At 49.9% G+C, this 25,534-nt stretch overlaps 8 protein-coding genes across 8 annotated transcripts; 3 read left to right on the forward strand and 5 right to left on the reverse strand.

Annotated features, from left to right (window-relative positions):
• Window positions 1–762: 762 nt before the first annotated feature.
• On the reverse strand, window positions 763–4,788 carry N7511_002650 (uncharacterized protein; the record flags this gene model as incomplete). Its single annotated transcript, XM_057125075.1, has 3 exons — window positions 763–1,247; window positions 1,450–2,319; window positions 2,376–4,788. 3 exons carry the CDS (start codon window positions 4,786–4,788, stop codon window positions 763–765), a joined length of 3,768 nt encoding a protein of 1,255 aa, XP_056987234.1.
• Window positions 4,789–5,498: 710 nt separating this feature from the next.
• On the reverse strand, window positions 5,499–10,096 carry N7511_002651 (E3 ubiquitin-protein ligase SSM4; the record flags this gene model as incomplete). Its single annotated transcript, XM_057125076.1, has 2 exons — window positions 5,499–7,060; window positions 7,120–10,096. 2 exons carry the CDS (start codon window positions 10,094–10,096, stop codon window positions 5,499–5,501), a joined length of 4,539 nt encoding a protein of 1,512 aa, XP_056987235.1.
• Window positions 10,097–10,843: 747 nt separating this feature from the next.
• Window positions 10,844–14,854, forward strand: N7511_002652 (uncharacterized protein; the record flags this gene model as incomplete). Its single annotated transcript, XM_057125077.1, has 4 exons — window positions 10,844–10,959; window positions 11,022–11,738; window positions 11,798–13,237; window positions 13,318–14,854. The coding sequence occupies 4 exons, from the start codon at window positions 10,844–10,846 to the stop codon at window positions 14,852–14,854; spliced, it is 3,810 nt and encodes a 1,269-aa protein (XP_056987236.1).
• Window positions 14,855–15,435: 581 nt separating this feature from the next.
• N7511_002653 (SND2/TMEM208 family protein) lies at window positions 15,436–16,041 on the reverse strand (the record flags this gene model as incomplete). The annotated part of the gene is made up of 2 exons (XM_057125078.1): window positions 15,436–15,942; window positions 16,033–16,041. The coding sequence occupies 2 exons, from the start codon at window positions 16,039–16,041 to the stop codon at window positions 15,436–15,438; spliced, it is 516 nt and encodes a 171-aa protein (XP_056987237.1).
• Window positions 16,042–16,775: 734 nt separating this feature from the next.
• Window positions 16,776–19,365, forward strand: N7511_002654 (anaphase promoting complex subunit bimA; the record flags this gene model as incomplete). Its single annotated transcript, XM_057125079.1, has 5 exons — window positions 16,776–17,112; window positions 17,168–17,341; window positions 17,393–18,014; window positions 18,065–19,232; window positions 19,294–19,365. 5 exons carry the CDS (start codon window positions 16,776–16,778, stop codon window positions 19,363–19,365), a joined length of 2,373 nt encoding a protein of 790 aa, XP_056987238.1.
• Window positions 19,366–19,932: 567 nt separating this feature from the next.
• Window positions 19,933–20,866, forward strand: N7511_002655 (1-acylglycerol-3-phosphate O-acyltransferase SLC1; the record flags this gene model as incomplete). Its single annotated transcript, XM_057125080.1, has 2 exons — window positions 19,933–20,644; window positions 20,700–20,866. The coding sequence occupies 2 exons, from the start codon at window positions 19,933–19,935 to the stop codon at window positions 20,864–20,866; spliced, it is 879 nt and encodes a 292-aa protein (XP_056987239.1).
• A 598-nt stretch (window positions 20,867–21,464) lies between these two features.
• On the reverse strand, window positions 21,465–22,658 carry N7511_002656 (asparaginase ahrA; the record flags this gene model as incomplete). Its single annotated transcript, XM_057125081.1, has 2 exons — window positions 21,465–22,438; window positions 22,490–22,658. 2 exons carry the CDS (start codon window positions 22,656–22,658, stop codon window positions 21,465–21,467), a joined length of 1,143 nt encoding a protein of 380 aa, XP_056987240.1.
• A 1,206-nt stretch (window positions 22,659–23,864) lies between these two features.
• On the reverse strand, window positions 23,865–25,242 carry N7511_002657 (4'-phosphopantetheinyl transferase family protein; the record flags this gene model as incomplete). The annotated part of the gene is made up of 2 exons (XM_057125082.1): window positions 23,865–23,922; window positions 23,987–25,242. 2 exons carry the CDS (start codon window positions 25,240–25,242, stop codon window positions 23,865–23,867), a joined length of 1,314 nt encoding a protein of 437 aa, XP_056987241.1.
• Between the last annotated feature and the right edge of the window lie 292 nt (window positions 25,243–25,534).

Here is a 25,534-nt window from a genome sequence, read left to right on the forward strand (position 1 = left end):
TGGATATATCCAATAGGCAGCCATTTACTCAGTCAATCTAAGGCATACAGATATTTTAACTGATCGTTGAAGCTCACATGGAACTTCAAGGTTTTTCAGAAATTTACATGATGTCTCTCCGCCTTACCGTAGAAAAATAGAGAGAAATAGTTCAATGGCTCCAGTTTCGGACTTCAAAATTAGGGCAAACTACTATAAGCCGCGAAATTGCTAAAAAAACCAACCCGAACATTTAATGCCCCTAAGAACTTGATCGCATTTAAGCTCATTTTGAGTATTGTATTTTATATCCAATTTGAAATACGTTTTATCATGTTTTAATTGTAGACAACCAGGGTACATAGTTTACGTAGGGGATTGCTAGCAGACTTAGGTATCTAAGTGCGCATTGATTATACACCCTTGGCAACAGTCGGGTTTCTTGTGGGCTGCTAGGCGAGAATTGGCGAGTCATTTGAATGGCGCATTAAAGGAATCATAAATGCTAATAAGCTGTGGAAGAAATATTGAATACTCTTCTAAAAGTACGTCTTCCGCGCTATACCCTACGCCAACGAGGGAGGAAACAACATCTAAATAGGTAGACACAAGACGAAATTGATCCATCATGGGATAAACACACAGCATAACAAAGAAAAAAACGCTTGACCGTGGGTATTATCGACAGAAAAAATCAACGCAATCATATCATAAGCACAAAATACCCCAATCAAGAAAACATAGATCACCAGTATATGCCAACATTATAAGCAACGCAAGGACTTAGGCAAGTTGTCTTTCGATACTGCGCGGTCCACTCATAAGAGATGGGGGAATTGGGGGAACAGGGCCACGGTACACAGGCCCACGGGCTTCACGCGAGCCAGGCGGAGGAGGAGGTGGCGGAGGGGGAGGACGACCATGACCAGGTTGGCCATGAGGATGAGGAAATTGATGTGGATAAGGAGGAACAGGTGGGCCGGGACTTCCACCTCCAGCACCAAGTGCTAGACGGCTAAAGTCACCGGGCAGCTGAGCTTGATATCTGTATTGGGCGTGCGGCGAGGTAGGATTGGGGTATGCCATTGACCTGCTTGGGTCGCCGGGGAGGGAGACAAGGGAGGCGTTGAGGGTGCGTGCGATGTCATCGAGGGTTACCTCCATTGGGGAGATGTAGGTTGTGTGTGTCTTTTCGGACCAGGCGAGGACGTGGCCGCAGACGCGACCGGTTGGGCGGTCGAAGACCCATGCGCCTGAGTCGCCGGGGGCTGTTGTCATTGTATGATTAGCATGATGTAACGCTACACGGTACAGGGGGATATGTGTGTTTGTGTCTTAGGTGTCGTAGTGCTGTTTGTTTACCAGCTTATAAGAAGGGAGACAGAAGACGGTGTGCAGAACAAAACGAACAAAGGGTATCTAATTAAGGATCGTATAGACATAAAAGTGGATCGGCGGAGTACCTCTTACCTCCAAAATTTCCATCGACGCAAAAGCTTGTCGAGAAAGAATGCCGGCCATGCAGCTTAACCAGTGTCATGGCCTTCGATATCTGGCCTGTTTGAAGCCCGCTTGTCCGGCCACAGCAATGAACGTGCAAACCACCTAGCTCCTCCATCCGGGCGACTTGATTTAGGAAAATGGGATGTGGTGGGATGGGCCGTCCTGGGCGGGCGACACTGGATCTGGTAGTGTCAAGAACGATATTGCGGGGGTCCATCCGAGCTTCATCAACTTTGATGAGGGCCCAATCAATTTCATGTTTGAGCCCCTTTCGAGTCCAACGACGTACTCCAGAGGAGGCGTGGATATAGCCAAGAGAGTGTGAGGCGAGGTGCTCATCATCTCGATCCTCTGGGGATGGAAAAAAGTCATCGTGCACGTCGTCGATAGCGGGTTGTGTGACGAGCAGCCGAGGTTCCTCGCCAGGTTCAATACCAGCAGTGTCGCCGATTGATGCAGCATCGTCATCGTCATCGTCCCCGCCAAGGGAGTCATCATCCGAAGATTCCTCATCTGAAAGCCAAGACTCATCATACCCAGACTCATGGCCTTGCGAAAATGATGCATCGTCCCCGTCCTCGATATCGGAAATTTCATATTCGAGATCCATACCAGGCTCGTCCACGGCATAGTTATGCATGAAGCCAGTGTCTTGTGTATTGGATGTATCGCGGGGCCAATTGCCTGCAGACCTTGATGGATCTTCTGAGTTCGAGTCTCCGGGATTATCACCTTGGCCTTCATCTTCGCTGGGTGCTTCCAACATGTGATGAACGGTTAAACCATATGGCAACCCATCGACGATGACAGCGCCACCATAGGAAACGGGGGTAGGTGCTCTTCGTTTTGAAAAGCGCCAATGGACGCTCCGCAAAGAGGTCGTTGTTGGTGACATGGGTTGAGCTCTCTCTGGCGAAAGGGAGTCGCATTCGACACATTGGGACGAGTCTTGGCCGGGCGGCGGCGTTTAGTACGAGGCACCTTGGATCTTTCGATATCGCCACGCAGCACAACCAAATCCCAATCATCTCGACCGAGAGAGAAGTGCTTATTCAAAGCGAATCGTACCTTCTTCACGCTAGCACAGGTGACACAGATTGTTGTTCTCGCACTTTCGGCAGACTCGCCAGTCATGGTAAGATTAACTGCACAAGACTCGGAAGAATCTTTCAGAATCTTCTGAAGGAGACGACTCAAGCGAGGCATCATATGGAAATTCCATTCCTGTAAGTGGTCATCTGGGATTTCCAAGTGTGGAAGCCTCTTGAGAGTGCGCTTCTTGGCAGGCTTCTCGACAGCCTTCTTCTCATTTGAAGGAGGAGTCCATTGCTCCTGAGGAATGCTAGGGAGCTTCTTGTCCAAGTTGGTCAAGTCATGCTTTGCTTTGTAGGCATTGACCTTTTCCTGGATAGTGAGGGGTTCAGGAATTTCGGGAGTTGGGACGAGTGCAAGAGGGAGACAGTCATCAAGCTCCTCTGCCCCAGGCGCAGAGAATATGTCAATGCGACAGCAAGACCATAGAATTTTGCAAATCGTATACATAAAATTCATCGAAAAGGAGAAAGTGCCGTCGGGTTCGGAAAGGTCAAGGACCGGGTAGTGGTAGATCTGAGGCACACGAAGACCAAGATCGGTCATTGGTTGCGTTGACAGATGAAAGTTAGGGGCATCAAGACATAGCTGAACAGCTTGAAGGTAGGCACCCCCGCACTTCGGGCCAAGCTTCTTGACGTAAAGATCTTCCACACGGTGCTTGAACCATGTACGATCATATTTCATTTTCCAGAGCCGACCAACAGGGGCCCATAATCCAATCTCCAAAAGGATGAGGCCAAGGGAGTATAGATCATAAGCCCAAGCGCCATCATCTTCTACCGATCTCTTATCTTCTGGATGACGATACATTGCAGAAGACAACGGCTCAGGTGTGGGTCCATCGCCAGAGTACCTTGCAAGAGAAGTTAGATAAGGACGACGAAGATCTGGTGCAAGCCCGCCCTCGTCATCACTAGCATCATCGCGGCCAGGGAAGAAGATGACGTTGCTGCTGTTGATATTACCATGTACGACGTTCTGACTTCTCAGGTGAAGAGTAGACATCAACAGATCGTAAGCCAATCGAAAGCGAGTGTCGAGGTTTGGGACTCGTTTCTCTCGGGAGTCTTCGGCTGAAGGAAGGAGAGCCAGTAATGTCTTGGGCTTTAGCTCTTTCAACAAATCACTGGGGTTCTGAAGGAATGGGAAATAGTCGACCGGCATCTGATAAAGGAAGGCATAGCGAGCATTGGGCTGGTCGATACAGTAACCCATGAATCGCATGAGACCTAGATGAGATATCCTGGCATTCTGCAGCAACTGTTCCAAAGACCGCTGAAGCTTTTCCAGTCGCGAACTCTTGGGGCTCATTTTTGCGTCCATCATTATGGGAATAAATTCGACCAGGACAGATACGTGCGACTCCTTTGTAGAGGCTAGAATTGGAGACGCAGAAGCGCTAAGGCGTCCAATGGCACGCGAATTGGAAGATGCCGCAACAGGTTCATATGGTGGAGGGCTGTTATCATGAGCGGCTCCATATAGTTGGAGAGCTGAGCGCTCAATAAGGAGACGGTTCGACGGGAGGAACGGATTAGAGGAATCGTGGTGTGTCGTAGACGGCGAGTAGGAGTAGGGGTCGAACAATTGCTTCGGGCTCTGTACTTTCTCTTTGGACTCACCAAATGCGCCGTGGGAAGAATCGTAAGGTGATGTGGGATTGGCGCGCAGCTTACGCTCCATCCTGCTTGACGACATACTCGAGGCCATCGTGCGGCGCGAGCGCGACAAGTCATATAGGGTATCAATGCATCCAGTGAGCTCGTTCAAGATTGTTTTTGAACGAGTGATGTCTTCCTCTGTCCATTGTGTCTTGAGTGACCGACTGCCAAGAGTGTCTTTTGAAGGGAGATCGATCTTTCGTTCTTTGGAGGGGAGTGGTAGCGCATCGACATGTTGTATTTGTTCGGCGTCGTTAAGGAGCTCTTGGATTGATGACATAACACTCTCGACAACATCGCTGAAGCCAGCTGCAGTCAGAGATTCGTCGATGTCATTGGGCTGAGCCGCGCTGGCATCGCTCCAATCTAGACCCCATGCCAACAAGCGATCTCTCTGTTTCTGGAAACTGCTATGAAGGGCGACAAGTTCGGGGTCGTCGACAGCCTTCGAGGCCGTTGTGACACTTTCACATGAGGTTTTCGTATCGGTATATAGCTTTGTGAGGCGTCGCTGGAGGAAGCCGCCACCTCCACCATGTAGGACTGACATGACGATTTTGGAGGGGGATTGATAAGGATCACAGATAGAGGTTAAGTTCGAGTGTCGCAAGACGGTGCAGAGAGCGCATTCAGGAAATCAGGAAAGCATTGTGAGAGTTGCAGAAGAGCACTCAATACGTTGAGAGGAGAAGTTGAAAAAACGTAGGTAGATTCAATGGGTGCCTTGAGGATGATGGCTGATAACCACCAACTGCGCATGAAGGGAATCCTGTTGCCTAACCAATGAGCGATCACGAGAGGCCCAGAGTGGGTCACGTGGCAGGCAACAACTAATAGCGCTGGTGTAGTCACCGTATGGTCACAGGAGCCTCACGACAGCCATCTACGGGCTATTAATTGTGGGGATTGGGTACCGTAAATGGTATTTTATACATATATCGTAATAAACTTTGACCTTGCAGTTGAGGAGCAGGATAGGTGTGTAGATCATGGGTCTATACTTAGCTTCATTCAGTGCTTCACTTTTGTCATACTTCTTCTCTTGGTTTCTTTAGCCTGGGTATGTTCATGACCGTATACTGTAGTTCACTAGTACAACAGATAGTCGATGCGAACACGAGGCCCCACTATACATGAGTAGTGCCTTCTTTTCATTTGAGTTGCATAGATTACATACAGCAATGGTAAGAGTAAATAAGGGAATAGTCCGAAACAACAAGCCATCTAGGCTGAACAATAATACATGTCTCCACTCGATCATCATGTCATGACCCGGCGCGATACACCGACATCTCGCGCACGCTTTTCGCTGAAATTGTGCAACCGCTCCCCAATAAGATAAACTTCATCCCGAATGTTAGTGCGCCAGATTGCCACTCTACGCATCACCAGATTGACTGACCACACAGACAGTATAATGAGGAGTGTAATAGGGTAGGCATAGCGGTATATGTTGGGCTGCACCTTGTCGTGGGTGTAGAACACGGTCCAACGGGCGATGAATCCGAAAGACAAGGGCAAAGTTATTGCTGCAGTCGTGAGAATGATGATCGGCAAGACCAGGGCCCGAGTGGCAAGCTTCACATTGGGTTTTAGCCAGCCATTTTGGAAGATTCCATTGAGAGCTGCAGCTGCCCAGGACTGAGGCTGCCATACGGTCAATTTTATGGCCATTTGAACATACAGCACTCCCAATGCCCAATCTTGAACGACATGAACGACATGCGACTTTCCATCGCCGAAGAGGGTGTGTGCCGGGATGAGAATGTACAATTCAGTCAAAAGGGCAAATAGCGACGGGAGTAAGACAACTGCAACTGCAGCAAGGTACAGAAGCTGGAGAACATGTATCACGAGGCCCAAGCTATTTTGGCCAGCCTGGCGAGGGGAATGGAAGTATGCACTTGTATGTTCTCGCACAAGCTGGAAAGCAGTGCGGGTGTGATAGACAAGGTAGGCGAACGCACCGACCACGCAGAGACCACTGGAAAAAGCATAAACATCGTTCACCGGAACTGGGCTGGAAGAGTACGACGTGATAATTTTCCGACCAATGATCAACGGGATAATAGTGATGCCTACTCCAGTGGTGGCGGCAAACAGCCAGATGAGGACGATGAAGGCAGCAATCCGAGTTCGGAAAGAAGGAGGTATGTAGACCTTGGTGAAATTGGTGCTGGATCGACCATGTAGCCCATCGGCAGGATCAATGTTCCCATCAACGCGCTCATTGTCCTCGGTGACTTCCAGGAAAACACGGGTGCCTTTAGGAATGCGGACCTGATCGGAAGCAGGGGCTCGCACATATCGGCCATCACGCAGGAAGTAGACGTCACGGTTCTCCTGTTCTGCTGCAGCCTGTTGCTCATCGCCGATAACAGGGTGTTCCCAGTCTCCCTTGCTTGCCGAGAGAAGACTCCACCAATTCTTCCTAACATGGTAGCCTTCTTCCTCAAAGTGTCGCTCAGGGAAGAAAAAGTTGCTGAGACGCAAGAAGTGGGCACACTTGTGGAACCACCAGTCATACAAATCATGTAGCCCGTCTGAGGGCTTGAATGATTGAATCGCCATTGGTAGCACGAAGTTATAGAAAAGCAGGTCAACCGGGAATTCGAGCATAGGAGCACTAGCCGACCAATGAATCGGAAGCACACCATCGAGTGCGAAGTGCAGTCCCCATACAACACCACCAAGGCACACGATGACCAATGCACCATAAACCAGAGCACTAAACCCAATCTTACGAAGCTGAGTAGCGATACTGCGCTCAAGGACATCGCGGATTGGGTGGAAGGTTGGATCATCGGGATCACGGATGAAATCTGTGGTCAAGTAATTAGTGTTGGTTTCAAATCCAGCATACTGGAAGTTTCAAACTTACAAAGAACACCGCTTCTCAGAATTTTTCGGCACATGGACACAAACAGCGCGAAATGGAACATATAACAAGTGCCAACAAACCAGTGGACGAAGAGTGATGTGAGTGGAGAAGCGACCGTGAAAGCAATCCGAGAGCTCACTGTAGTGTTGGAGAAGAGTGGGAGGAGAGCAAGGTCAAGAAGACTCCCGCAATACAGGGGGAAAACAATCATCTCGATGCCAATGATGAGGATGACTTTAATGACACCCCCAGCTTGAATCAGTACCTCGGCAAGTAGACCCTCAGCTCTTTGTCCACGATTGGCACCAGCCATTAGCCCGGTGATGCGTAGATAGAGAAGCCCAATCAATGATGCAAGCAGGTAGCCCATCAAAATAGCAATGGCACGATCTTTTGAGTCCCAAACAGCCAAGTCATAGTCGACTGGCACACTCGCAGAGGCGGCTTTGGCTGCACTTGCGTTCATCAACCGTTTCCCTGGCATAGCAAACAGGGGGGATCTGATGAAATTGTTAAACTGTTGCTGAACCTGCTGGAAAAATCCCGTAAAATAGGCAAGGTCAATATCAAAGGACAGTGCACCAGGAATTCCAAGAGTCATAATTCGGAGCGGGAAGTCATGCAAAATGAACTTCACGATAGCGAAGACTGATTGAAACAAAGCCACGAGGCGAGCTTGGTGTAATTTCAGTGCCTGGTGAGAGAGAACAGAGAACATGGGGATATCTGCTTCGTGGAAGATTAAGAACGCTTTTAGCACCTTGTTCAGACGCTGACTGCTCGCATCGATGAGAGAAAGGGATGCACTGGTGACAGACTTGTCCCGAGACAACCAATCCCCAATAGGAATGACAGTGCTCAAAGGACTGAGCAAGACTCTGAATACGAAGCTGAACCAGTACATGACATATCCAACGACGCCGATAAGAGTATCGAGAGCGACATCCGCGACGACTTCAACTGCGGTAATAGGAACACCGATGATGAGTTCGAGAGGATTGGCCAGTAACACAAGGGCAATCTTTCCCCAAAGGTATGGAAGCCAGATACCGATAGCAACTGTGAAGGCAATGAGAAGGGCACAGAAAACACCATTTTGGAAAAGTCCGAATATGGGTCCCTGCATGCCGATAAGGTCCATGATTCCTTCGAAATCATCTCCTTCGACTGCTTCCACATCGTTGGGGTCCATCCCAGCATCCAAATCCCCAGCCATGCCAGCATCTGCTGGCTCGCCGCCCTCAATCCGATTTGGCAAAGGCACAAATGGGTCTTCCAAAGCCGGATCCTGAACAATGTGCTCATCGTCCGCAGGAACTGGCTCTTCTCTGTCGTTGTCTGTAGGTGTAATGTCCCCCCAAAACCAATCAATGGCCCGTTCAGTAAATCCTTGTGGGAACTGATTATCCGCTTGTCGGTTGGGAGCAGGAGCGGTATCATCTCTGTTTGATGGTGCATGATCCGGGTTTGGGCCGGTAGGCTGAGCAGCGGTATCAGGGCGGGGGGCGTCAAAATCAGGACCCTCTGGAACTCTTGGCTCATCGATGTTGGGGCGATTGGAAGGGCCTGCTTCTTGTGCTCGTTGTTGATTGGGATTGACAGCGGTCATTGCGTTTGCAATCCAGTCCAAATCATTTCCCTGGGCTTCATCACGGATAATACGTAGCATTTCTTCCTGGTCTCCATTGGCACGAAGCATTATATCGCGGAAATTCAGGGCACGACGACCAGGGGCAAGATGTTCGCCTTCATCATCTGAGTTGTCAAGATCCATTGGTTGTACCAGCCTATCAAATTCCTCGTAATCAGGTTGCCCATTATCAGAATCACTCCAGGAAGGAGCTGGAGAAGGGGGGGCAAAACGGGGCAGCTCTTCTTCGTCCATGCCATGATGCCCGAATTCGTCAGCATGATCGTCTTCTTGGTGAGGGAAGACCGGCTCCGGCTGTCTCATTTGAGCTTCTTCATTTGGTCTATTGTTTGCAATGAGCTGGAGGGCTGCCTCGCGCTCCCCTTCAGCAATGTTCGCCATGGGTTGTTGTTGAACAACCCATTCGCGGATAAGGAAGAGTAAAATAAAGGCGACAACCACAATGAGAGTAATAAGCTGGCCTTCCAATGTGTCGACGACCATGTTATTAATCGTAGGATAGGGCGTCAAGTTGTTGAGAAATTTCACATCCGATAGCCATGACGGATAGCGGGGTTTGCTTGCACTGGTCGTCGAGTTGTTCGGGACGTTATCATTTCCGGTGGACGAGGTGAAGGCGGGCATGAACAAAGTGGGAATCACTTTTTTGATGAGAGTGAGCATAAGCGGCTCACCAGCAGCGAAATTGAGAATTGATGACTGCGCAGTGGGGGCAACGGTTGCGGAAGAGATAGCTGCATTAGATACAGTAGAACTGACCGAGTCTACTGCTGCAGTATTTGCCACACTGGAATTTGAGAACAGCTGTCCGAGGCCCTCTTGAGCAGCTTGTGCAGCTTGAGTTCGAGCAATTTCGCTCGCGGACCAGGGACCATCTGCAAGCCAGAAGAGGGCCCGCCAGATGGCGCGCATTGACCACGGAAGCCACCCCAGCCATACAAAGGCAACAAGAATAAACCGCAGCCAAGTAACCACGGTCCGGAAACATTGTATCAACGCTTGCTTTGCGAATAGAGGCGCGGGGAGGCTCTGGGGCATGTTCGGATCGTAAAGTTTGGTAAAGCGGAACGGCGTCTTGCAAAGCTCACAGTGTTTCTTCTGTGAATGTGATAGCCACTCAACCAGACAGATCTGGTGAACGAACTTTATGCTGCCGCTACATTTGCACGGATAGAACAATGGCTCCTCGTTCGTAGCTTCGCCATGGCAGATACGGCAAGTATCCAAGTCGTCGAACCCCTTTTCCCTCTCATCGAAAGCCGGATCGTTCATCACATCCGGGGATCCGGTGCCCGCAGCACGGAATTGATTGTCTGCGGATTCCATAGTTCGTAGGATTCGATCGCGTCGAGTCGACGGTGTTGATTAGATGTTCACCATGTTATGGAAGGAGACAAGGAGTAAACATGGGACGACCAATCCAGTTGGGCTGAATGAGCAGTCAGTAATGCAAGTACAGACTTGTTGGCAACCCACTAAGCATAGGGATCGGAGCTTGATAGTGGCGAAGCAATCAATTCAGCCTGGTCTTGACCCCATTGTGCTGACTCAGCTGATGTGCGCTGGCTGTAAGGCAAGTACGGTAATTTACAATGTGGAAGGTGGTAATGGGCGCACATCATGGTATCTGCAGTACAAGTGCCACCTATGACCTCACTGATATTCAACTGACACAGTTCCTGATTGTGTCATGTTGAAAGTGCTATATTTGATAGACTCAACCCTCCCTGTTTCCTTGTCCATAGACTCTTCGTTCAATACCCAGCTATTTTTCTCTGTCCATTGTCTTCCTAGCCTAGGTATGTATCTGACCGCGGCCCGTGAAAGTCGAGTGCCAAGACCGACGCGAGCATTCCGCCTGCAGATACTCATTTGCTTTGATTCATTCAGACTCGAGCTTTAATCGCCCAAAGCCACACATTTGAGCTGCGAACCTCTCTCCAATGCAGGTGTAATATCTTATTGAGCCGACATCTCAGCGCGTGGAAAGGGCAAGCCCTACGCAAATTACGGCGGTCGACCTCACGTATTTCAAGGAGATCGCTGGACTCGAAAAAGCCAGCCACAGTCAAGATGCTTGTGAAGGAAAATGGACACGTTGCGGAGACTACGGTCAAACCTAATGGGCGACAGGAGGTGAAGCCGCGCAGAAAGGGTTTCTTCCGGTGGACAATAGGACTCGTTGTGAGGTGAGTACCCGCACTGAGGACCACGACCACAGGACACATTCGACTAATGTCTGCTACTCTAGACTTTGCATCTGGTATGCCCTCTTAACTCCGTTCCTACAGTGCCCTTCCAATCTCGCAGAACTCACGGACTCTTCGCCGCGCGTCTGCAAGCCTTACCTGATCGGTCGTTCGCACATCGAACCCTATGTCACGCCATATTATGATACGTACGCCGCGCCTTACGTTGAGCAGGCTCGCCCCTATGTCAAGATCTTCAATGAACGAGTTTATGTCCCGACGTCGAAAGTTGCCAAATCTGGTTATGAGAAATACGGTGCGCCGGCATTTGAACAGGCCCAAATTTACGGCGCCGAGCAATGGCGGGTTCAAGTCACACCTCGAGTACAATCTGTTCGGGATAAGGTGAACCAACTCTATCTGGCTGAGGTGGACCCATATATCCAGCGAAGTGTAACTGTGGTCTCCCCGTACTATCAAAAGGCGAACTCCGCTGCGATGACTATCTACTGGGACCATCTGGTGCCTTTTTACACCCGCTCAAAGCCTTTTATCGGAAAGACTTATGCAACAAGTCAGGGAATTCTAACAACACATGTTGTGCCCGGTGCGCGCTATACCTGGTCCTCCGTGGTCTACTTTGCGAACAGCTCGCTATGGCCTCATGTCACAGGCCTGTACTCTGAGCAGGTAGAGCCTCAATTGGTCAAGATAGGCCAGCGGTTGGCGAGCTACAGAGAAGGCAAGCGCCTTCGTGCTGTTGTGGAGGAAGCTGACAGGTATTTTGAACCCTACCGTCACCTATAGAGTTCTTGATTTTGCTAACTATTATGTATAGCACCTCTTCGCTTCAGCCTGTTTACTCTAAGACGACGCAAACCGAGGAGCCAGCTCAGACCACGAGCACTATTTCTTCCACTTCTACAACCGAAGCCCCTGTTCAACCCACTCTCTCTGCAACAGAGCAAGCGCAGCAAGATCGTGTCAAGATTGAGTCGGATCTTGAGAGATGGCAGGCCAAGTTCTCTCTCGCAGCTGACAAGGGTATTGAGGACCTCGAAGAGCGCATCGAAGAAATCGTTTCCGCGCTCATTGCGAGCAGTGCAAAGAGTCACGGCCAGAGCCTTTCTACTGCGCTTCAATCAGTATCTGCCGAACAAATTTCTTCCATCAAAAGCCGTATCAACGCCCTGGCGGAATCAATGCCAGAGGAGGATGCCCCTGAGGTTGAGGAGTCGACAGGTGATCAGCTGGTCAAAGAAATCAGAACTTCCGCTATCTCTGTGAGAGATCGTGCTCATGCACTCAGGGAATGGTCCACCTCTTTCGACCAAGAACTTGTGCGTCGGGTGGGTGCTGCCGTTGACTCCACTCTAGCTGTCCTGGATAGCATCCGTGATCTAGGATTACAAGAGATCGGTATGCGCTGGGCATGGATGGATGGTGTCACCTACAAGGATTGGGCGAAATACCATGCCCTGAAGGCCCAACTCGAAGATTGGCGCAACGAGATCCAGGAGGTCGGCACACAACATAAGTCGGTGCCCGAGGCCAGAGCCGTGGCAAATGACATATTGGACAGCGGCATGCAAGAGGCCGAACAGGCTGCCAAGGAGCTTGTTAGACTCAAGGATGTGGGTCTCTGGAAGATTGCTGCTCGTGAAGTTAGTGACAACTTTGACACTCGAACCGATTCTCCGCCTCCGAGACCCAAGCCTCAGCAGGAGCCCGAAGAATCGGAACCTATCCCTGTTGATTCGGATCGCGATGAGACCTCTGAGGAGGCCTCTGAATCTGCTAGCCAGGAAGAAACCGCGTCAATCACGGATGATGCTATGGAGGACATGGATGAAACTCCGGAGACCGAATCTTCACACTCGGTTGTTGCCGAAGAAGAGGATCTTGATGATGATGTTGAATCCGTTATGGATGATGTTGTAATTGAGGATCAGCCTTCTGCGAGACCAGCCTTTGGTGTTGCAGCTGCTGAGGTCGACTCTTACCGAGAGCCCATCCTCGATGACGAGGATTCAGACACCTTGCATAACCTGGCGAACAAGGCTGGCGACACTTACGCCGAAGCAAGCAAAGCTGTGAGCGAGGCTATCTACGGTGCTTCTGTGACTCCTGGCGTTGGCGAGCAGGCAGCCTCATTCGCCAGTGACCAGTATTCTCATGCATGGTCTGCCGCATCTGAGGTTCTTTACGGAACTCCTTTGAGTCCCGCTGAAAAGGTTTCCAGTGCTGCTTCTGAAAAGTACACTGAGGCTGTAGCGGCGTAAGTAGTGTAGATTATCCAATATCCCTCTAAAATTACATTCATAATTGAATTATCACTAATCGAGTCTTGAATTACAGTGCCTCGTCCGTCATCTACGGTACTCCAACACCGGTCATTCAGTCTTTGGTAGGCGAGGCCAGCTCAGCATATGCTGACTCTACGGCTCAAGCCAAGATTCTCTATGACATCGCGAAGTCTCAGGTTCTTGGCCAGATGGCCCAGTCTAGCGCTCCCGCTCATTCCCAGCTCCTTGATTCTATTGAGGCAGCTTACTCAAAGTCGGTTAAATATGCTACCGAAGAGCTGGAGTCGAAGCTTCGCGCTGTTCGACCTACTCCCGCGCCATCCTCTGCAGGACCTCTAGCCCAGATCTCATTGATCGCCTCCTCACGCTTGCATCAGGGAATCAGCCTGGCCTCTGAGCAACTAGCTCAGGCACGGGCAACAGCATCGCCAACAACTGATTCTGGCTTCCAGCCCTATGTGCTCGATGCTCAGCGTCGATACTACGAGGCAGTCGGCTTAGCTCATGATCACTATACTGCCTTTGTTTCTACTGCATCCAATGCAGTTTACGGTCCCACGCCAACCCCGGCTCCTAGAAGTTTCCAGGGACTCATCGAGGAAGCCGGGTCTCAATATGAGCAAGTCTCTTCGTTGGCTTCCGCCAGCCTTGCCGCTGTTGTTGCTTCGGCCAGCTCCGTCATCTCTTCGGCCGACGATGGTAAAGCACAGGGTATCATTGATGACGCTTCTTCGCGATACAGCGCAGCAATTTCCGCGGCTTCTGCCTCTCTGTCGTTGGCATCCGCCTCGGCGAGCTCAGCGTTCTATGGAACCACCCCAGGGCCTCTAGAGTCTCTTTCCAGCCAAGCATCCGAGAACTGGGAGCATCTAATTTCCAAGGCTAGCGAGCAGATTTATGGTGCACCGACACCCTATCTTCAACAAGTGGCGAATAACCAGCGTGCGCACTTTGAAGCAGTGCAGCGAATTGTTTCGGATTTGATCGTTGACAAGCAGCCGTCTTTCACTGAGAGTGTTTTGAGCAAGCTTCAAGCTGCATACGAGACGCCTTACCCTACGGCCGCTGTTTCTTCTGCTTCTAGCTATATCAGTGAGACATATGAAACCGCATCATCGGCTGCTGCTGCGGCTATCTCCGATATGCCAAGCATGGAGGATATCATGCAGAATGCCAATGATCAATTGCACGCTGCTGTCGAAGCGGCCAGTGTCGGGATCTACGGAACTCCTAAGGGTTCTTTCGAACAGGCCACAGATGCTGCGGCCGACGCTTACTCGACAGCATCTGCTCAGGTGAGCAGCGCTGTATATGGCAAGGAATCTAGTTACATTGATGTCGCCAAAGACGCCATTGAGGATATCCAATCCAAGGCCAGTGCCGCCATCTATGGTGAAGAGCCCAACGCAGTTGAAAGCGCCACTGCCCGTCTCGCCGGTGCTGTTGAAAACGCCAAGTCCCAGTTGGCTGTTCTTGCAGCAAGCGCCAGCAGTGTTGCATCTGAGGCAGTTGAAACTGCTGCGTCACACGTGGAAGATGCTACAAGCAGTTTCAAGAATGCTGCATCGTCGCTCAAGGACGAATTGTGAAGAAGTGGGCTTTGTTGAATCACTCAAATCCTGTTACGGCATGCATCATGTATTTCTTTTTCTTTCCTCTTCTTTCGGACTCGAACAGTTTGCTCCGAAATTGATCTTCATGCCTTGGGCATGATCTTGTATGCGCGGCTTCCGACGCATTATTCCCCATATAGTTTGTCACGACGACTACATGCTCATGATCTGCAATATGCACAGTTTCTTATCTCCATTTCGGTCCTTTCTTGTTGTTTTGTTTTTCTGTCCTCGCTTCTTGATTCAAATACAAAGGATCTTGGAATGATTTATGCGTAGTACATAATCAATGGATGGGTTTTTGAAGCCTTGAGGCTGATATATATAACGTATTCAAAGACAATGTAGACTATACAATGGTACAATACCAGTGACGATTAACTCGCTTCTATGCTATCATATATGCTGTTCAATACTTCAAGGGTGACACTGTAAGCATCTACGTGTGAAGTTTCTTGAACAGGTCAACTTTTTGATCAGATGATATTGAGTCCCAATCTGACACGCACAATATCTATCGAGGTTGAAGTTACATATCTTACCGATTCAAGCCCAAATCACCTGTACTTCATAGTCGAACCCCTCTTTTCCTTCTTCAACTGCGTCTTGCTCTTGGGAGCATCACCCTGAGGTTCTTCGCCGCCACCACCCATTCCAGCGAATCCCTTCTTCACGCCCATGATAGTGGTATAGGCAGCGTAGGCGGAGTACAAAGGAATCACCACCCACAGCCACCAAGCCCGGTCATTGAAGAGACAGGCAGCAACGATACACCCTTGGGTCCAGTAAAGTACATCCCACATGTACTCCGTTAGACCGGTGGCATTGAGATCCTCGCCAGCGGAGCGCAAGGAACCGTCCTCGTTGTAACGAGGCCGGCCCACACGGTCCAGATAATATTCAATTGCAAGAGTGGGAACAGCCAAGAAGAAGTATGGCTTCAAGGAGCGAGGCCGTTGGAACATGAAGTGCAGCACAAGGAAAAGCAGGTGCAATGCCGCCGAGATCAGATGAGTGCGGTTGAGAATAGCGCCATTGCGGGTCGCCAGGGTTTTGGCAGCTTTCTGTGATAAAGTCAAATCGTGTTTATGCAGAGAGCAAAGCTGACAGAGAGTCTGCAGAAGCAAAGAACCACCGGGCATTGGGGTACATACCTGAGCCATGCTTGAATGCGATCACCAATTTCCTCACAAGATGATATGGATGAAGTTTTTCAGGATATGTGATGTCCCTGTTTACCGGCTAAGCAAACTTAATGCCTCAAAACCACTCAATATTGAAGAACGAGGCTGAAGGGAAAAGGAGGGGACACGCATGACAGCTGCAGTCCATCGGACGATTGTTGCCCTCCACGACCCTCGCCGCCCTCACCGCCCGGCAGAATCGACAAAGGCCTCTCGAGACCAAAATAACAAGAAAGAAAGGTTGAAGCTTCATACTTTCTGCCTCTTGAGAGCTGACATGTCCCTGCTCTGAGGTTTAGTTTTCTGGTTTTACCCAGAGAGATCTTACCTCGTGGCTGACTATCTAACTTGTCCTCATCCTACCATTTCCGGATTTGGTTTACATTCCTCACTCCAAGCCTGTCTTCCCGAGCCCAGTCAACGATAACCTGCATTCAGAGCAGTCCGTGGACCATTGGACTTGTCGCTGTCTCATGTCTTTCTGGCGTTGATGGACTGTTCGCTCGCGCTTCCAGAACTCACGTCAGAACTGACTCGATCGCGTCGTTGTTTCCTCCCCGCGTCTCGGAGGACATCTCCAAGGAAGGCGCTGGAGGTTGATGGGCCAACTACCCTCAAATCTCTCAATCGCATCACTACTTTGAACCTCGACAGATTCTCCCACGAACCGACCCTCGCGCGCTGTCGCATACCGTATTGCCCGACCCCTCACCATGGCCTTGTCCACGGGACATGTCGCCAGCCAGTTACGGCACCTCATCTACTACCAACTCGATAATAACCTAATTCGCAACGCGTTATTCCTGGCAGGTCGTCTTCATGCTTTCGAACCGCGATCCCACGAGGCGCAATATCTACTTGCGCTCTGTCACCTACACAATGGTGAAGTGAAGGCTGCATTTGATTGCAGCCAATCTTCGGGTTCTCTAGGCCTACACGCTGGTTGCGCTTATGTTTTCGCGCAAGCTTGCTTGGATCTAGAGAAATACTTGGACGGTGTTGCAGCTTTGGACCGCAGCAAGCATCTATGGGCAACTCAGAACCATTGGAGTAAGCCTCCGCAAGCTTGTCCATGTGATCGAAATGAGGGCTAATGAAATTACAGACAAGCACAGTGAAACACAGCGGCAACATCTCCCGGATGCTGCAGCCGTGTTTAGCTTACAGGGAAAGCTTTGGCATGCTCATAAAGATCTGAACAAGGCAGTTGACTGTTACGTTGAGGCACTCAAGCTGAACCCATTCATGTGGGACGCGTTCCTAGGACTTTGCGAAACAGGTATGTATTCATCTCAGATACTGGATTGAATTCTGTCTCATATGGTACCAGGCGTCAACATTCGAGTCCCCAACATCTATCAACTCAGCCCAGAACTTCTCGCAATGATATCCTCGTCACCAAATGAAAGTTCCGCAGTACCAGACAATATTCCCGCAGCAGAAGCCTTTCCTATGCAGCCTCCTGGTCACCCTGTATCAGATCCTTTCATGGTCCCCTCTTCCCGCGGCGACGGGGAAGGCACATTTGGAAGCTCCGCGCTTTTCGAAAAGTTCAATGGCAGCTCCGTTACTGTGGCGCAGCAAGTATTTCAAGATGGCATGGAAACACCCGGAGCACAGAGCAGTGGCTCTGAAGAGTTCCGCATAGCAAACGGGGTCACCGATCCGGAATCAGCATGGGATGCACCTATGGCCCCGGCCCGCAAAATACGCCCAGCTCAGACGATGAGCTTAGATCAAGCTGGACAAGCTCCACCCCGAATGCGCCCAACAGGAATCAGGCCCAAAAACAAAACAAGAACAGATCCAGAGGCGTATTCCGCTGGCACAATGGAAAGAGATCCGCCTCCACCTCCCAGGTTTGGTGAACGAAAGCGCACAGTCTCTGGGCAAGTTGCTCACCCCCTCCTCCATCACAACCGATTGAACCAGGTGCTCCTCAGCGTCGAAGCGTTCGCCTGTTTAATCAAATAAAGCCAACCACGAGCAAACTTTCTAACAGTACACTCCACAGTACACTTGCTGGAAAAGACGGCCGTGAAATGAAGAAGTTAAGAGCCCAGTCAAGAGGACGAATTGGAACTGTACCTACAGTGGGTCGTGTCGTGAGTGGTAACAGAAAGCCCATGGAAGCACCCGACAACGATGGCAAGGACCATCGTATTGGAACAATGCCGCCACAATCCTCGGTTCCTCCGTTACCAAAAAATGCCGAGAAAACAAAAGAGCTCGAGTCTTTGAACTGGCTTTTGGGACTATTCAATAAGCTTGCATGTGGGCATTTCGCATTGAGTCGTTACAAGTGTCAAGAGGCTATCCACCACTTCAATTTACTTTCTCAAGGTCAGCGCGAGACTTCATGGGTTCTTGCTCAACTTGGACGGGCTCAATTTGAGCAAGCGGGATACGCAGAAGCTGCCAAATATTTCAACAGGGTTCAAACGCTGGCGCCCTCTCGCCAAGAAGACATGGAAATCTACTCAACTGTGTTATGGCATCTGAAAAGCGATGTTGAATTAGCATACTTGGCACATCAATTACTCGAATCCGACCGTCTATCACCTCAGGCATGGTGTGCCATTGGCAACTCTTTCTCCCACCAACGAGATCATGACCAAGCCTTGAAATGTTTCAAGCGTGCAACCATGATTGACCCTGGTTTCGCCTATGCCTTCACTCTACAGGGACACGAGTATGTCGCCAACGAGGAATATGACAAGGCATTGGAGGCCTATCGAAACGGCATTAACGCCGACAATCGACACTACAACGCCTGGTACGGACTGGGAACAGTGTACGATAAAATGGGAAAACTTGACTTTGCTGAACAGCATTTCCGCAACGCCGCTAGTATCAATCCCACGAATGCGGTATTAATCTGCTGCATTGGTCTTGTTTTGGAGAAAATGAACAACCCCCAGGAAGCCCTGGTCCACTACGGTAGAGCCTCCACGTTGGCTCCACAATCAGTCTTGGCCCGGTTCCGCAAGGCACGAGTTCTAATGAAGCTGCACGAATTCAAATTCGCTATGGCAGAACTGAAGGTCCTCAAGGATATGGCGCCAGATGAGGCAAATGTGCATTATCTACTAGGAAAGCTGTATAAAGTGCTTCATGACAAGGCCAATGCTATCAAGCATTTCACTGCTGCCTTGAACTTGGATCCAAAGGTACGTTCAAAGCAAAGAACTATTTGTGACTTATGAATATCTCACTGACTCTCACTCATAGGCTGCACAATACATCAAGGACGCGATGGAATCCTTGGATGAAGATGAGATGGAGGATGAGGACATAGCGTAGACCTGTGATGGCCCAGGTCTTTCTGTTTTGTTCCCACATGGGAATGCTCTCTTATGAACTCGGCGTTTGAAGGCCTCTTTGCACAGCATCACTGTGGAGTTTTTCTTTTCCAGGTTTAAACATCTGGCATCAAGCATGGGGTTCTGTACATTAGTTGACGATTTTCTCTGGCACGGATGTGATGATGGGTGCTTGCATAATTCATTATTCTTCCATGCTTCTTCATGCATTTGGTCTCATGATTTTCCCTAGGCAAAATGTGACCTATTCCTTTAAGCCTAACATATTGAAGCTGCAAACTTTCCGCGTGACCTCGTCATCTGCACCAGGGCGGTGAGTCGGCCTCGGGGCAAAAAAACGATTCAACGCCGACTTGCTCTTCCCCACAGTCATGGCTCAGTGCATTTGAAGCTGTATCTCTTCCTTCTTTGTTCCTTGTTTTTCTCGAATTATACACCTGGGCTGGGGTGTTTGTTCTCTCTCCCGAAGTATGTCTCTTACTCGTCATTATAGTATCCGCTCTGACCACATGTTTTCCCCCCAGCATCGTCTCAACAAACCGTCACCATGTCGTTTGGCTCCTACATCGTTTCAGGCATTAGCTCCTTTGTGGTAGTAACAGCCTCCCTCTTCGCCCTCGGTCAGAAAGTTCCCCGTGCAGCCTTCGCTGCCCGGTGTCTCGCATCCTATGGCTCCCTCCTCGTCGCTGCCGCGTACGGCGTGGTGGTTTCAATTTGCCTGCGACTAGTTGGATATGGTCGTATCTCACAGTGGGCCACAGGGCGCAGCTTCAAGTGGTTGATGCGTTTTACCACCGGTGTCACGTTCGAGGTCATCGAGGGCGAGGAGTACCTCACTACCCGTCCGGCTGTCTTCCTTGGTAACCACCAAACTGAGCTGGATGTGTTGATGTTGGGCTGTATCTTCCCGCCTTACTGCAGTGTGACTGCTAAGAAGTCCCTGAAGAACATTCCCTTCCTGGGCTGGTTCATGGCCCTCTCTCGCACTGTCTTCATTGACCGTGCCAACCGCGAAACGGCCCTCAAGGCCTTTGATGGTGCCGCGGATGAAATGCGCAACCACCGCCAAAGTGTTTTCATCTTTGCTGAAGGTACTCGGAGTTACTCTGATGAGCCTACTCTTCTGCCCTTCAAGAAGGGTGCTTTCCATCTGGCCGTTAAGGCTGGTGTGCCAATCGTCCCTATCGTGGCGGAGAACTACTCCCACATTCTGTCACCTCGAGTGTGGCGATTCAATGCTGGAACTATCAAGATCAAAGGTCTGCCACTTCTCTGAGTTAAAAAAAATGAACCCCACTGATCATTTCTGATTAGTCTTGCCTCCAATCCTGACCAAGGATTTGACATCGGCCGACGTAGATCAACTGACAACCTCGACTCGGGACTCGATGCTCAGTACTCTGACTGAATTGTCTCAAGCTCAGAAGAAAAATGCCGATGCTTCCCACGCCAACGGTGTCTCTAGCGCCATTGAGATCTAAGCGCATTCAGATTGTGCTACGTCATAGGATTCTCCGCCTCGCTCGACATTCACCGGCTTGTCTCTCTTGGTTCAACCTGGCAATGGACATTTGGAACGAATTCCATATCAGCAAGAGACCATACCTAATCACCCGCCACGATTGGTTCTTCTAGAAGAGCACCTCGTCCTCCGCTCTCCGTCCAGTATATTCCTATTCAATTCTTCGGTACATACTCTCCAGTTCCTACCACAAGAACTCGAATTAGGGAAACCTTGAACTCTGAACTTGTTCCTATTACCTCTGCCCGCGGGTACTGGTATTACATTAGACCGCATCCTTTCGGGCATGGCGCTCTTTTCCCTTTTGCACCTTGACTGTATATATCTTTAGCAACAACGCATGACACGACCTGGCTTATTAGACTGAATCACGTTTTGCCTTTGCTTTTTGTAATCGACCACAATTTCCACAAGAGTTATTTCTACGTTCGCTTCAAGGATGAAGAACACAAACTCATTAATGCATCTCATGAATCCTTCCAAGTTCTATTTTTCTATTACAGGCATCCGATTACGCTATTTAAGATTTTGCTGACCCGAAGCCCTCCAGAAAGCATTCAAGCAACGGTAGCTTTTTCAAAGACCTTCCTGATCTCCTGGACCTTTTTGCCCTCAGCCAACAACAATCCAACCAAGATACGCGACTGCTGAGGATTGAACAACCCACTGGCAATCTGAGTCTTGCTGTTCTCTCCCGTGATATCAGCAGTAGGAACCTCCCCGTTAACCGTGCGATGACTCAGAACAACCGGAATATCATGCTTAGCAACAACATCGTTGATAGCATCACCAAAGTCAGTGGAAATACCACCAGCGCCCTCGCCAGCAACCACAATGCCCTTGGCACCATTCTCAACGGCACTGTATAACGAATCGGCACGCATATCCTCATAAGCATAGAGAATATCAACCCTAGGAACAGAATCCACATCCGAAACATCAACAGCATGCTTCGCATTCGGCTGCACAGCAGGGTAATAGAAATACGGCGTGTTGGAAACGATAGTTCCCAGACTCCCCTGCTCATACGCCTTGAACGTATCAACAGTATTAGCATTCGTCTTCGTCGCAAAGAAAGCGGAAACGATCCGGTCATTCAGCACAACGAGCGCACCACGCCCCGTGGCGTCCTCATCGGCAGCAACAGTCACACCCTGCAGCAGGTTCATTGGGCCGTCGGCGGAAATGGCCGTGGAAGGACGCATCGAGCCCACGAAGACGATGGGCTTGTCGCAGTTTACGGTTGCGTCAATGAAGAAGGCTGATTCTTCCAGGGTGTCTGTGCCGTGTGTGATTACGGCGCCGGACATGGTGGGGTCATCGCAGACGGTTGTTTGGAGAGTGTGGGTTAGATTTAGGAGGAGGGTTGAGGAGACATCGCCACTGTTGACGTTTGTCGCTTGGACGGCGGCCACATTGGCGACTTTGCTGATCTCTGGGATTCCGCTTAGCAGCTTGGTGATTGACAATGCGCCAGATTCGTAGCCTGCTGTGGCGGTTTTGTCGTCGCTTGTGCCGGCAATGGTGCCGCCTGTAGTAATATTAGCTAGATGTATTGGTGTATCATAGGGATGATATGTACCTGTCGCTAGAAGGGTGATATTGGGCAGCGAAGTATTGAAGTTATTAAACTTCAACCCGTTCGAGTTGGTATATGACGTGTTGTTAGATGCTCGGGCTTGGATCAAGGAAGAGGCATAGCCCGTGGCAGCCAAAGCTGAGACAAGGCATGTATTGAAATGAAAGCCCATGTTGAAATTATGGTCTTCTTGCCAAATGAGGTCAGAAGCTGTAAACTGAAGAAATGTATGAATATGGAAGTCGGCCTGGATGGCGATTTATATAGATCGGAATCCAACGCATGACTCGATTTCTCCAGTTCCGAGCCGGATTCTAGACATCTTGGTATGCTCGATATACTTTTCTTGGCTCTTGACTATACTATTTTGCCTGGATTTTAACCTAGGGCCTCGAATCATAGAGTAGGGTGATCGTCGTTCTTCGGGAACGGCCGGATTAGAGTAGAATTACGTTGCTCGAGATTTACTTGATTGGCTATAGACATATTCCAGAAGAATAGAACATGAAAAATCACATACCTAATCCTCACCTGCGGTCTCTTTACTTCAATATCTACAAACGAGGGCATTGTTTCTCTCCTTGACAGAGTAGTCCCTCGATCCTTTACATCGCCCAAGCCCCATCATCAACAGAAAAAAGGCCTCAATGACTAACATTAATCATGGCATTCTTGGCGAGGACCTAAGAGAGGCCGCGGCCTCCGAGCCCCAAGACCGGCCAAGTATATAAAGTCCGGAATCATCGGCCCATATTCGGACAAATAAACTCGGGGCAAAACCCGCACTTTTGATTCGCTGTTGTGCCTGACGATCATCGAATTACCCCAAATATGATCGAAACATAAAGTAATTCATCCAGTGGACCTCCCCCGAGCAGTGGAAATCCCGCAAACGCCCCATTTTTGCGCCGTCTAACTGGGGTGGTTGTGCTGATCTCGATTGTCGCATTTCACATCCATATTGCAGGTGATTATATACAGTTGACATCTACAATATAGCTGCCTGTTGAAATTGATGGCTTGAGATCACCGGCTTGTTTACTGAAACGTACTATAGTGTCAGCGTTGTGGATCCTGTTACACATCGAACACATCGACTTGTATACATAGGTATGACGTGAAGTCCACCAAAGTGCTATGATCTCTCTGCGATGCTACGTAATGCGATGTGGGGAGCATGAAACAGAAATAATGAGATGAGATTTCTGCCATGTTCAGCAAGGAACTGGAGTAATACAAAGTTGCCAACAAGCATGGCCAAATAATTCCGACAGAGGATGCGTTGAAAATGCCCAGGGGAATCATTGCGTCGAAAAACCGCTCAGATATCGAATATGCAATATGCTGGGAAATGCATCAGTTAAGCACAAGTCATGTCTCATACGTAGTTGAGATCCGGAGAAGCCGTTGATTCCACGGTTGGGGTGGGTTCGTTTCTAAGAATTGAATATTAGCAACTGATCCTAGTGAGAATAAGACAAACTTGGAGTATGAGCGTACGTGAAGAGTGATTGTGGGCTCTGGAAGTGAACACAACGGCCCTCGGCACAGGGTCGAATGTCAACGTCAATATCGACTTCTTGCATGGGCAGCCAAGGGTCGCTGATTGCGGACTGCACGCGCCAGGGGTCCCGCTCGCCAACTTTTCGAACTGCTGATGGCTCAATTCGCATATCCTTTGTTCCATGCCGATCGGATAGCTCGATGTATCCTGGCAAGTGGTGATCGCCGTCATTTTGGACTTGTCTAGAAACGGTACCAATGCTGGACCCAGCCGCGGCAGTGGCCACAATGAAGTCTGTCTCAAAGGCGGATAGTTGAACGCGCACATGTTGGACGGGTTTTCCCTTTAGGGTAATTTGAATATCCGTGTATGGTGCACCCCAGTTCTGAACCGAAGGAGCAATAAAGGTTGACTGATCGACGGGACTGGGTTCACAGAGAGGGTACTCGGTGACACCACGCTTGGAAACAGGCTCCGGGGGAATGACGTTTGAGAACCGTAGGTCGCGTACCCAGGTGGCTAGAAGGCCATCGCCAGTCATCTTCAAATATGCCTCTTTCAAAGCCCAGACTGAATAGAAGAGGCGCATCCCGTAAAGAGCTAGGCTTTCCTCGGTATCGCTTCTCACGTCGCTTGTATTGATACCACGCTGGCGAGCCAATTCAAGAGTTGCACGAGGGTTCTTGATGGTGTCCAATTCACGCGCTGAGAGAACCTCAGAGAAGATATCCACGAAAGATGCCAGAGCTGCAAGGGTCTTGGGAGGTCGGTCAGACCGGCGACGACTGGGCTCGTCAACGCAGGCGATATCTATTCCGACTCGGGGTGGATATGGGATACTTTGGACATTGCTCTCCGGTGCACGGGTCCCTGCAAGGACAGTGAGAGAGGCCTGGTGACTGACATTGAACTCCACGCTCGAGTCGTAATATGGTCGGTTCTCTGGAATAGGAGTACGACTGATCACAATATCCTTCCAGGATGTGCCAGTGGCCTGGTGAACAAAGAAGTACTTCAAAAGTTGAGACGCCAGGGACATGCGCTTATCCGACAAGTGGTGGTACTTTACGACGGCATCTCGGTCGGATTGAGTCAGGGTTTCGAGCAGAGGAAGACTGAGCGCCATATCATCCCAGCGCCGAGTGTCCATGTACCATCGCACCAAGGTTGGCTTCGAGGCTAGGGAGCTGTCGACCTTGTCTGAATCGAGAGGTATGGAGATGTCCTCTTGCCTAATCGCGTTGATTGCCATTTTGGTCTATTGAATTAGCCAATTTATTCTTTTCATCTAAGCAAGCTGGTCAGAACTCACAGCTGCCGGATAGGCCATCTGCAAGAGACGATCATAATCCTGAGGCCGCATATGTCCCTCGACCGTCGAGGGAACCCCGCGCCACATCCTTATCGATCTTATCAGCACGTGTGCCGATAAGAGCTCTGTAACAGGCAGGCGGTGATCGTCGTGAGAACGTTGAATGAACTGTGAGGGCGTAAAGGGAGGCTCTGTGGAGGTGAAGAGCGTGTGAGCTAGATACGGAATGAGA

Source organism: Penicillium nucicola, assembly GCF_028828085.1.
Source record: "Penicillium nucicola strain IBT 29836 chromosome Unknown utg000002l, whole genome shotgun sequence".
NCBI classification, from domain to species: domain Eukaryota; kingdom Fungi; phylum Ascomycota; class Eurotiomycetes; order Eurotiales; family Aspergillaceae; genus Penicillium; species Penicillium nucicola.